At 60.2% G+C, this 11285-nt stretch overlaps 2 protein-coding genes across 2 annotated transcripts; both read left to right on the plus strand.

Moving 5' to 3' along the window:
* The first annotated feature begins 829 nt into the window (after positions 1 to 829).
* On the plus strand, positions 830 to 4300 carry PRKAG1 (protein kinase AMP-activated non-catalytic subunit gamma 1). Its single transcript, XM_004599346.3, has 10 exons — positions 830 to 980; positions 1494 to 1575; positions 1666 to 1724; positions 1861 to 1906; positions 1998 to 2052; positions 2607 to 2733; positions 2822 to 2987; positions 3090 to 3127; positions 3374 to 3520; positions 3647 to 4300. Exons 1-10 carry the CDS (start codon positions 909 to 911, stop codon positions 3749 to 3751), a joined length of 897 nt encoding a protein of 298 aa, XP_004599403.2. The 5' UTR covers positions 830 to 908; the 3' UTR covers positions 3752 to 4300.
* A 2806-nt stretch (positions 4301 to 7106) lies between these two features.
* DDN (dendrin) lies at positions 7107 to 9658 on the plus strand. The gene is made up of 2 exons (XM_058673149.1): positions 7107 to 7315; positions 7750 to 9658. The coding sequence occupies exons 1-2, from the start codon at positions 7107 to 7109 to the stop codon at positions 9656 to 9658; spliced, it is 2118 nt and encodes a 705-aa protein (XP_058529132.1).
* Positions 9659 to 11285: the final 1627 nt, after the last annotated feature.

The raw sequence follows: 11285 nt of genomic DNA on the forward strand, positions 1-11285 counted from the left end.
AGTTTTTCTTAACCAAACTTGTAAAACTGGTTCTTTCAGCTTTGCATCTGTATCACTTTGGTTTAAAACCAAACAAAACACAGCTGTTGAAAAACAAACTGGATTTTAGAGCAAACTTTGGAATTAGGAGACTGAGTTTGGATCTTTTCTGCTGCTCGCTGGTGGTAATGACCTTGAACGGTTTAGCTGTGATCATCTATTTCTTTCCACACAAGGGGGCAGTGCTCATCTCGGAGAATTGTCGGGTTCCATGATGTGACACATTCAGGCTGTTATTTTAGGAATGGAATTTTGATTCTCCAGTTTGGATTACAAGGACCTCCCGTTTGTCTAGGGTGGTGGGTGGGATGATTTTTTTTTTTTTTTAATTCATAGGATGATCTTCAACAAACTCTCAGGATGTTTGGGCCATGTTGATTAAGCTGGAGCCCTGAGTGGATGAGACATGGCCCCGTTTTGACTCTAACTTTTCCTTGGGAGAAGTTTAAGATGCATTCTTCATTTCTTTCTCTTCATTGAGAAGTTATCAATATACTAAATATACAGGAGGAGAACTTGGATTAAAAATTAAGAAAAAGCTTTTCTTTAGGCTAGAAAAGGTCAGTGAGACCTTTTGTCTTAGCCAGCTTGGTTCTGTTTGTTTTTAACCTAAGGAGGTAGCCATAGATTTATTTTACCTGAAGGTAGGGATTGGATGAAATGTTCCCTAAGGGATTTATCCTGCCTTTGCGGTAATAGGTAGAATAGAGAGTCTTGCAAAAACTATTCTTTAACTATTTGAGAAACTAGAAGCCGTTTTGCTTTCTGTTCCTTTTGATTGGGAGTTGGTTCATGAGAGGACACTACTAATTGTCATACCCGATACAGACACCACCCCAGAATCCAACAACAGCGTGTACACATCCTTCATGAAGTCCCATCGCTGCTATGACCTGATTCCCACAAGCTCCAAACTGGTTGTCTTTGACACTTCTCTGCAGGTGAGTGACGTGCTTCGTTCCCCATGACTTGCAGCATTGGTTCAGTACCTGCCATCCTGTCTCCTACTGAGAGGCATATCCTTGCCCTTCTAAAACATACTCAAGCCCTCTTTTTGCCAGTGCTGCCCTGTGAAGGCCCTGTGACAGTGTTCCTCTCAAGCCCAGTGAGAAGGCGCAAGGCTGGATCCTCACCTTGCGGGTGCCAGGATCCCATGTGGGTGCCAGTTAATGTCCCAACTGCTCCGCTTCCCATCCAGCTCCCTGCCTGTAGCCTCAGAAGGCAGTGGAGGATGGTCCAGGGCCTTGAGGGGACCCAGAGGAGACTCCTGGCTCCTGGCTTTAGTTTGACTCAGCTCCAGCTGTTGCAGCCAATTGGGAGAGAACTAGTGGATGAAGGATCTTTCTTTCTGTCTCTTCTCTCTGTGAATCTGATCTGCCTTTATAATAAACAATAAATCTTTTTTAAAAATGCCTGGATGCAATTTTAAAAAAGTGTTACTCTCTTGGCTGCAGGTTAAGAAAGCTTTCTTTGCACTAGTGACTAATGGCGTGCGAGCTGCCCCTTTGTGGGACAGTAAGAAGCAGAGTTTTGTGGGTAAGTCGAAGCTCCTGGACTAGAGTGTCGCGTGCTACGCGGGGAGAATGGCTTTGGGCAGTGTTGAGGGGCTTTTGTCTTGGCCTCCAGGCATGCTGACCATCACTGACTTCATCAATATCCTGCACCGCTACTATAAGTCAGCCTTGGTAAGGAGCCTTGGCCCGTGGCCGCTGCCATTTCCCGTCCAGAGAGCCCCGTGCCCCCTGCCTCCTCTGCTGTGAGCGCCCAAGGGTTAAGGAGTCAAGGAGATTTGGTCTCCAGGGCTGTTGTTTCTGCTTCCAGGTCCAAATCTATGAACTAGAAGAACACAAGATAGAAACGTGGAGAGGTGTGAGGGGAGTCGGGGGTGGGTGGTGAAAGGATGTAGGGTTGGAGGCTTCTCCCTGAGCTGCTTTTGAACCATGCTTTTCCCTTTCCAGAGGTGTACTTACAAGATTCCTTTAAGCCACTCGTCTGCATTTCTCCTAATGCCAGGTGAGTCCCGGCCAGTTGGCCAGAAAGAGGAGAAGGGGCCAGCCTTATGGTGCTGGACGTCCACAGCCCCTCTCGGGGTGCCTGGGCTGAGTCCTGGCTGCTCTGCTCTCCCAGCTTCCCATTCATGCGCACTCAGGAAGGCAACAGGTGGCAACTCAGGCCCTGGGAATTTGCCACCACGTGGGAGATGCAGACAGCTCCTGGTCCAGCCAGGCTGTTGCAGACATTTGGGTAGTGAATCATTGAATAGAGGATCTCTGTGGCCCTGCCTTTCAGTTAAAATAAAAATCAATAAGAATAAAAAGAAATTAAAGGAAGTCTTACCATCAGCATAGCTGAAACAGCCCTTAACGTTCAAAGACCCAGAGACAAATATAATAGATAAAAAGAATATTCCTCCCAGTGCGCTCTCGTACTCTGTCTCTCTCAGCTGACACTATATCCCCTATTCCCGTAGCCCCCACTTTCCCGTTCATATATGCACTCTGAGGAGTTTTTAACCACCCTCGGCCCTAGCGCCGTGGGCCTCATGAGCAGCTCCTGCCTTCCCACAGCTTGTTCGATGCTGTCTCTTCGCTAATTCGAAACAAGATCCACAGGCTGCCAGTTATTGACCCGGAGTCAGGCAACACTTTATACATCCTCACCCACAAGCGCATCCTCAAGTTCCTCAAACTGTTTGTAAGTGCTCTCCAGCCCGGTCCTCATTTCTTACATACAGGCTAGGCCTGGGACCTTAACCAAATCAAGCTGATGGTTCTCTCCTCAGATCACTGAGTTCCCCAAGCCAGAATTCATGTCCAAGTCTCTGCAGGAGCTGCAGATTGGCACCTATGCCAATATCGCCATGGTCCGCACCAGCACGCCAGTCTATGTAGCCCTGGGCATCTTTGTCCAGCATCGAGTCTCAGCCCTGCCAGTGGTAGACGAGAAAGGTGAGCTGGGGCCCGAGGATGAGTCCGGGTGGCTCCGGAAAGGTCTGGGGCCTGGGGACTTGCATGTCACGTCCTCCTTGCTGAGCCTCTCTGTCCCCGCAGGGCGTGTGGTGGACATCTACTCCAAGTTTGATGTTATCGTGAGTGACTGGGTCAGGGGGCTGGGAGGTGGGGAAGTAGGGGATGGGGTGTTGAATGTAGAGAGGGAGGGGTTTTAGAAGCTTCCAAGCAGTGAAATCCTGTTTGCAGAGGAGCTGAACAAGTTGAGTGTGGCTTGTGGGCATGACTGATGATTGCCCGAAGTCTTAGTGGTGAGGCTGGGTGGGCTCAGGGTTTGGAACCTGGTTCCCTAGCTTTTCTGCAAGCCCTGCCTTGTCTCACCCCAGAATCTGGCAGCAGAAAAGACCTACAATAACCTGGATGTGTCTGTGACCAAAGCCCTGCAGCATCGGTCACACTACTTCGAGGGTGTCCTCAAGTGCTACCTGCATGAGACCCTGGAGACCATCATCAACAGGCTGGTGGAAGCGGAGGTAGGGCCGGCGACCCCCAGATGGGCTGGGAAAGCAGCTGAGCACCTGCTGTCGGCAGGGGGCGCTGAAGGGCTCGCCCCAGGCACAAGGCAACACACCCTTTCTCCCCGTGCTCTTTTGTGCCAGGTTCACCGACTTGTGGTGGTGGATGAGCATGATGTGGTCAAGGGCATCGTGTCGCTGTCCGACATCCTGCAGGCTCTGGTGCTCACGGGAGGAGAGAAGCCCTGAGCTGGGGGCCCTCAGGCAGCAGCAGGGGGATACACCTGTTCACGGCCTGCCAGAAGCTCTCGGGAGCAGGGAACCCTGGACAGTGAGGACTGGCCACTGCTCAGGGGTCCCCGGCCCTCCTGCTTGGGAGCCGGGGAGCTGAGGAGGGAAGAGGGCTGAGGGACTGTGGCTGCCTCACCTCACGCCGAGAAGTGGAGTCTTGGTGAGCCAGCCCCTGTTCTCGTGGGCGAGCTGTGGGCTCTGTGCCCCCTGGGCAGGTTGAGAGACATCCAGCCCTCGCTCACCTCTGCCTGACTGCCGATTCTGCCCTCAGGTAGCACCCCAGAACTCTTCACAGAAGTGTATCCGCTCACTCCTGCTGCATGCAGGAGGCTGAGGCCACATGGTGACATTTCTTCCTGACCCGGAGCAAGGGAGACCCGGGGCAGGGAGGCCTTTGGGGTTCCTGGGCCATGTTCATGTGAAGGGATGTGGCAAGCAGGAGAGGAGGGCCAAATTTGTTGCTTTTTATGGCAAATCTAATTAAATGACAGAAATCTCTTCATGAAATTGTGCTGTTTCATTTAATTCAAAGTGTTTGTATACAGATAATGAGATAATCTTGGGGGTGGAACTCAAGTCTAAATAGAAAATTCATTTTATAGAATTTTTTTTTTGCAGTTTTATGCATGGAACGAAGTGTGTGTGTTGCTGCCAAAGCGCCTCCGGGAGGGTCTTTTTCCCTCCAGGGATGCTGAGTAGTGTGTCGTGCACCTGGGTTCTGACTGTGGCCTGTCATGTAGTCAGCTGTGGAATTTTCCCTTTGGGGCATCCTGTCAACACTCGGAAAGTATCAGATTTCGGAACATTTTGAACTAAGCATGTTCAACCTGTACAATTGAATCCTCAAAGTAACAGTAGGTACTATTCCTGCTCCAGCTTCACAGAGTTCAGAACCCAGACAGAGAGAAGCGGACTAACCATGTCAAGACTACACAGTCAGGAAGAACTAATGCTGGCATTGAAACCCAGTCTGACTTTGGGGGTTCATTGCTTCTCAGTTGTCCTTTGTCACTGTCCCCACTCTCCCTTTTCCCTCTGCCTGGGCTGTAGCTGGGAGCCAAGGAGCGTCCCCTCGCCGTGCTAGGGCTCGGGGAGCCAAGGAGCGTCCCCTCGCTGTGCTAGGGCTCTGGAGGGTAAGCAGAGTAGGGGCCACTCTCACAGAAGGTTGCGTGGTATTGGGATTGTGCTGAGTTGGCACTATCTTTCCCAGTCCCAGAAGAGAATGAGCTGGGGGTGGGGGCTGAGACGAGGATGGTCAGCACCAGATGGAAGGTTGCTGGGTGTGAGGTGTCCTTTTTACTGCTACCTTGGGGTCTGATTCAATTTCCCATCTATTTCCGGAGCAATCAGAGAGGGATGGGACACAGTGGAGAGCGCTGAGCCCTTGTGAACTCAGCTCCTGGTGTTGCTGTGTGGCTGGAGGAGCCCTGTTTCTGCATCTCCTCCTTCGTGGCTCTCAGCACATTCCCGAGCTCGGGGGAGGGAGGCCTCTAGGTTATTGGAACTAGAGAATGTTTATGGGGCCAGGGGTGGGGGGAGAAGGGTCTGCTTGTGTCACATTCCATCGTGAAGCAGAACTTGCCTAGGGAGGAGGCCAGGGCTTTAAAAGCCCTCAGACTCCAGCAGGACTTACAGTGGAAAACAGCACTCCGAAGCAGAGGCATCGGTGCCGTTGGCAGGTGCATGGAACCGAGGTGGGTGAAACCAGGCCAGGATGCTCAGGGTCTCTCAAAAGGTCTGCCTTGCAGAGCAGGGTACCTGGGTGAGTTTTCTATTGAGTCCTATTTCTCAAAAAGTCCATCTCTGCCCCACAGCATCCCTTTTGGGTTGTTGAAAGTGCATGCACGCAAAGAACTCCATGCACTATCGTGTGGAACACACTGGCATGTCTTGCTTTCCCCTGAAACCCAAGCAGACAGCTTGAGCCTGAGGGTAGAGCTGCCTTGGACACCCCCCAGGTCTCTGTTCTTGCCCATTTCTCTCAAGCAAAGTGTCCTGTGTTCCTGAGGAACCATTGCTATATATGCTCTATCCCCTCCCTGCACCCCTCCTTCCATTTGGAGCTGCTGCCATGGTTGCCAGGCATGGTTGCTAAGTCTCTGCTTGGAAGGGTTGGCGTGGGCTGTGCTGCCACCAACATTACCATGGTGAATCAGGGGACACCTGGTGTAGGCTCCAGGGGGAGGGGGCTCACGTGGGTGTTAGCAACAGCCCTCCACAGCCCCCCATCGAGGTGAACATCTGAGGGGCTGCTTCCAGGGAGGCTGGGTGAACTGGGCATTGGGTGGGGGGAGGGGGACATGGCCTTGGGAAACCAACTGCTTTTAGTTCAGTTGCTAGGTGGTTAGCTTTGCCAAGGGAGTATGGGACTCTGCTGCTCCCCCACCCCATAAGGCTGGTAGAGTGGTGTGGGCACAGAACAGCATAATCCTCAAACCATGGCCTCTGCATTGGTTGGGGGGAGGGCCCCATGGGTGCCCAAGGACAATGATCTGGAATGGGGGTGGTGGGGCATCCAAGCCAGGGTCCTGTGTTCTGTCCTTCAAGTGGCCCTGGGATGCAACACCAAATAGGTGAGAGGGGGTGACCCCTTCTGAGCCGGGGGATGGGGAGAGGCAGCTCGCCCCCAGAGCCGCACAAAAGCTTCCTGAAAGCCACCTCCTCCTCTCTGCACCGCATGGGAGCCGGTTACTCATCCTTTCTGCACCCGAATGCCACTGCCGCTAAAAATAGCCCCCCAGGCCTGGACCAACCCCTCCTGCACCCCAACCCCATGGAAACCAGCAGACAGAAGTAGCAGGCAAGAGATCTGGAGTTCCGCTCTCACCACTGCCTGTCAGATCCAAGGCCAAGGCAGGAAGTCGGGCTGGAGGACCCTGGCTGGGAGGGCAGGGCAGCCTGTTGTGCAGGAGAGCGAGGAGTTAAAACGGCAGGGAGGTTGAAGAAGTGGGGGCGGGGTGGTGGTGGGGTGTGTGTTTGTGTGTGTGGGGGGGCATTGTCAGTTTGGCAGGAATCAGAAGTCCCTCCCCCGCCCAACCGTGTGGTCCCATCAGGTTTGGGGGACACGCACTGGAAAGGGGCGTCCAATCCTGGGCCCAGGGGGCGGCCGTGCACGTGGGGGAGGTAGCAGCTCCAAGCCGTCCGCGCTGTGTCACATGCGCGCGCACACACAGACAGGCACACACGTGTGCCCGGGTATATATAGTTCCCAGTCTCTGGGCCTGCCGCTCTGCAGTGGGCGCCGGCTCCCGGGGCTGGGAGGGGGCTCCCGGGGCGGGTGGGAGGGTGGGGGGCCGGGGCGGGGTGGGGCAGGATGCTGGATGGTCTGCTGCTCGCCGAGGGGCGCGACAGCCCCCGGGTGCTCCGGGGGGAAGAGCCTGTCAGCTGCCTCTGGGTGCAGAAGTCCAAGCTGTTGGTGATCCAAGTGAAGACCATTTCCTGTCGTTATAGCCGCCCAGCCCCTCCTCGACAGCTCATGGACTTCCAGGCCGGCCCCTGGGCCCGCGGGCCCCAGAGTCGCACGTGAGTGACGGCGGGGGGGGGTGTGTGTGAAGGGAGCAGGGAGTTGGTGGGGCAGGGAGTGGGGTCCAGGTCACCCAAAGGCACCAGCCGGCGCTGTGGGGGTGGGGGGCCTTCTCTTTCCCCGCGCCCCCACCTCTCCAACGCCCTTCCGAGGGCTTCGGCCTGATTCGGTGTCGCCTCTCTGGGGAGGCCAGAAGGTGTGAGAAAAGGGCAGGCGGTGAGATGGGGCAGCCGCTGTTGAAATGTGCAGGGAGCGATGGCGAGGAGTCCCTCCTGGACGTCAGCCCTCACACACACTCACGTGCGCACGCACGCACACTCGCACAGACCCCCGCGCGCGGTGGCCCCCAGCGCTCTCCGGCGCGCCCAGCTCCCCGACCCCCAGCTCCCTTCCCGCACAAGCTGCTCACCTGGGTTCCTGCTCATTGTCCCAGGTGTAGGCCGCGCCCGGGATCCCCTGAGCCGCCGCCCCGCCGGCCCTGGGCCTCCAGGGTGCTGCAGGAGGCCACCAACTGGCGGGCGGGGCCCCCGGCCGAGGTCCGAGCCCGGGAGCAAGAGAAAAGGAAAGCGGCGTCGCAGGAGCGGGAGGCCAAGGAGACCGAGCGAAAAAGGCGCAAGGCCGGCGGGGTCCGACGGAGCCCCCCGGGCCCACCCCGCCCCGAGCCCCGGAACGCCCCTCGGGCGGCCCAGCCTGCAGGCTTCCCCGGCCCCACGAGGCGGGAGCGGCCCGGGCCGCTGGGCAGAGCGTCGCGCCCGTCGGCCCAGCCTCACGGCGGAGAAGCGGGGGCGGCGGGCTTGGCGGGCTTGGGGCCCTGGGGGTGTTTGCGGCCCGGACCCCCCAGCTACGAGGCTCACCTGTTGCTTCGAGGCGCGGTCGGGACGGCGCTGCGACGCCGCTGGGACCGGCCGCCGCCCTACGTGGCCCCGCCTTCTTACGAGGGTCCCCACAGGACCTTAGGGACTAAGCCAAGCCCGGAGCAATGCCAGGCGCTGGCCGCGTCCGCCCCTGCTCCGACCCCGGCCAGGACGGAGGGTGGGAGCGCCAAGAAGAGGCTGGATCCTCGCATCTACCGGGACGTCCTCGGAGCTTGGGGTCTCCGGCAGGGCCGGGGTCTGCTGGGAGGCTCACCAGGCTGTGGCGCCCCCAGAGCGCACCGGCCGGAGTCTGGGGGCCGAGGGGCCGCAAGCAAGAGGCTGGGCCCGCCTGCCGCCGGCCTGGACAGTGGCAGCGACCGCCGCTCTCAGGCCACGGTGGCGGGGAGCTCCGCAGCCAAGACAGCTGTCGCGCGGCCTGCCACCCCGACTCCCAGCCCCCGGCGCTCGGCGCCCAGGCCCAGGCAACCCCCCAAGGGCTCCAGGGAAAGCAAGGAGGGGAGAGGGCAGGCCTGGCTCCCCCGATGTTGGATTCCCTCCCCGAGAAAGCAGCCGCCCCGGCAGAGCCAGACCCTCCCTAGACCCTGGGCTCCGGGAGGCACCGGCTGGAAGGAGGCCCTGGGTCTCCAGCAGGGGCCGGGCCCCGGGCATGGGAGGGCGGCCCGCCGCGCCCACACCCTGCCCCGCAGCTCCCGGGGCCCGGTTCGCGGGGAAGGCGTGTTTGTCATCGACGCCACGTGCGTCGTGATCAAGGCCCAGTACGTGCCGACCCCTGGAGGCCAGCGTCTGCCCTCCGAGGGGCCGCGCGCCGGGGGCGCTGTCCCCAGCCCGCCCCGGCCCGGCCAGCAGGAGGGCGAGCCGGCTGCGGCCTCACCCCCCGGCTGCCAGAAGCAGCTGCAGAGCAGTCGCCTCTCGCTCGGGCCGGGCGAGGCCTGCGGGTGCGAGGCGGAGAGCGGGCAGCCGGGGGACCCGTCCCCGGAGGAGCGCACCTCCGGGATACTGGGGCTCCGGGTGGGCGCAGCGAGCCCGCGGGGCGGCCGCCCGGAGCAGCCGGCCTTAGGCCCCGCGGCAGGGACGGGCTGCGCGCCGGGCGCGCGAGGCTCGGCGGCCCCGAGGCGAGCCGGCGGAGGCTGGGTGCGCGTTCCCGGGCCCTACGCGGGGGCCCTGCGGGAAGCCGTGTCCCGCATCCGCCGCCACACCGCCCCGGACTCGGACTCGGACGAGGCTGAGGCGCTCAGCATCCGCAGTGGCTCGTCCGACGACGGGAGCGACACGGAAGCCCCGCGCACCTCCTGGCAGGGTGACAGGACCCTGCCCGCGGCGGGGAACCCTGGGCCCCGGGAAGGTGGGCAGGGCTCCGAGCCGAGTCACAGCAGCGGGGAGGGTTCAGGCGTGGGCAGGCACGCCGAGGAGGCACTGTCTGGGGCGCGGGACACGGAGACCCCCAAGGCAGAGAATCAGCAACAGTGAGAGGCCCTGCTGGTGTCTCCCAAGCCACCTGCCCCTTCCCCGCCCCATGGTTCCCTCTGTTTCCTCCCCTCCCTACGCGGGTGCCTACACACCTGAAATAGAGCCGGGGTCCGAGGGGTGGAGAGAAAAGGGAACAGATGCCTGCCGGTGTGCAGGTTTGTCTTAGGAGAGGAGGTGGGATGAGGTTTAACGCCAGTCCTGCTCAGAGCTGGGGCCCAGGACAGGAGGCTGAGAGTGATGGAGGAAGCGCAAGGCACCTCCCCGTGGTGTTGCCAGTCTCAGGTGTGGAGCTCTCCAATCCCTCCTCTGCCACATAACACCCCTCCCTCCAGAGTTCCTCCCCACCTCCGCTGGGGAAGGAGAGACTGCTGTGGCCTGTCTTGTAACTGACATTTTGGGGACCAAAAGGAGGCCGGAAAGGAGCTGGGACTAAGTGAACCCAGTCTGAGGCGCCCTGGGAGGCCTATCCACCAGACCTCAATTCAGGAGGCTCCACGGGGTTTGCAGAGAGCTAAGCGGCCGGGGCGGCGGGATGGGAGGGGTTTCCTGCCCCACCCTCCCGGGTTCAGGTGAGGGCTCCTCCAGGCGTGGGCAGGACAGTGGCCCTGATCGCTGTCCCTGGCCTTGCCAGGCCAGGAAGGCAGCCAGTGAGTCAGCTGGGCGCCTCTTTCCAGGGCCTGCTGTCCGCTGCACGCCTGTTTCCCTTGGTAGCTCGGAAGCATCACGCAGGTGGAGTCGCCCCGCGGCCCCGGAGTCCCTCGCGGCCTCCGGGAGGACCAGGCCTGCAGCCGGGGGTGTGGCGCTCGCCGCGGCCACGAGGGGGCGCGCGCGGGCCGCGGCCTGGGCGCCCGCTCCTCCCGCCCCGGCCGGGCAGCGCGGTGGTCAGCGCCGTCCCTGCTTCCCGTCCCCTGCCTGGCCACCTCCAGCCTGCGGGGCCGGGGGCAGGCCTCCGGCTCCCCTCCAACCGGCTGGAGGCTCAGACACTCGCGAACTTCTCTCTCCCCGCCTCTGTCGGCCATCTACCGGTCTCTGGGGGTGGGGGGCCTCCGTTTCCTCATGTGTCACTGGGGGGTTTTATAAACACCTACCTCGCAGGGTTGTTGTGAGGACTCGACACGATCATGTATGTACAGCGCCCGGCTCGGTGCCCGGCACACCGTGGGCGCTCAATAAAATGCAAGCTTCCCTCTCCCGAGCCTCGGCCTGGTCCTTCCGGCCGCCGTGAGGGGAGGCGGGCTGGCCCTGCGACCCGGGCCGCGACCCTCGCACCCCGCCCCCTGCCCGCTCGGGCCGCCGCCCCCCATTCCGGGCAAGGGCTGAGTCAGCCCGGGTAAATTTAGCCGCCGGCTCGGCAGGCTCCTGCTCTCGGGCGTGCAGGTCCCCAGCCCAGCTTTCAAACCGCTTCTGGCTGCAGCGTCCGGTTCTCCCGACAGCACTGCCCACCCGCCCGCCGACGCGGGGCTGGCCGGCTTTGGCCCCGCGCGGAGGAACACCTGCCCCCGGGATCGCTGCACCCCAGGGAAGCTGGGGGGGACCCACCATGCAAGGTTTCCTGTGACCCTCCAGGAGGAGGTAAAGGAGGCAGGGTCACCCCTGGCAGCAAGCCCTGACCCCCAGGTCTGCCTGC

Source organism: Ochotona princeps, chromosome 15 (assembly GCF_030435755.1).
Source record: "Ochotona princeps isolate mOchPri1 chromosome 15, mOchPri1.hap1, whole genome shotgun sequence".
Classification (NCBI taxonomy): domain Eukaryota; kingdom Metazoa; phylum Chordata; class Mammalia; order Lagomorpha; family Ochotonidae; genus Ochotona; species Ochotona princeps.

Bases quoted from the DNA above. Each gene is read 5' to 3' on its own strand.
- DDN (XM_058673149.1), top strand. From the start codon at position 7,107: ATGCTGGATGGTCTGCTGCTCGCCGAGGGGCGCGACAGCCCCCGGGTG. The intron at 7,316-7,749 runs GTGAGTGACGGC...TCATTGTCCCAG, and splicing joins CGCGGGCCCCAGAGTCGCAC to GTGTAGGCCGCGCCCGGGAT.
- PRKAG1 (XM_004599346.3), top strand. From the start codon at position 909: ATGAAGTCCCATCGCTGCTATGACCTGATTCCCACAAGCTCCAAACTG. The intron at 1,576-1,665 runs GTAAGTCGAAGC...CTTGGCCTCCAG, and splicing joins TAAGAAGCAGAGTTTTGTGG to GCATGCTGACCATCACTGAC. The intron at 2,734-2,821 runs GTAAGTGCTCTC...TTCTCTCCTCAG, and splicing joins TCAAGTTCCTCAAACTGTTT to ATCACTGAGTTCCCCAAGCC.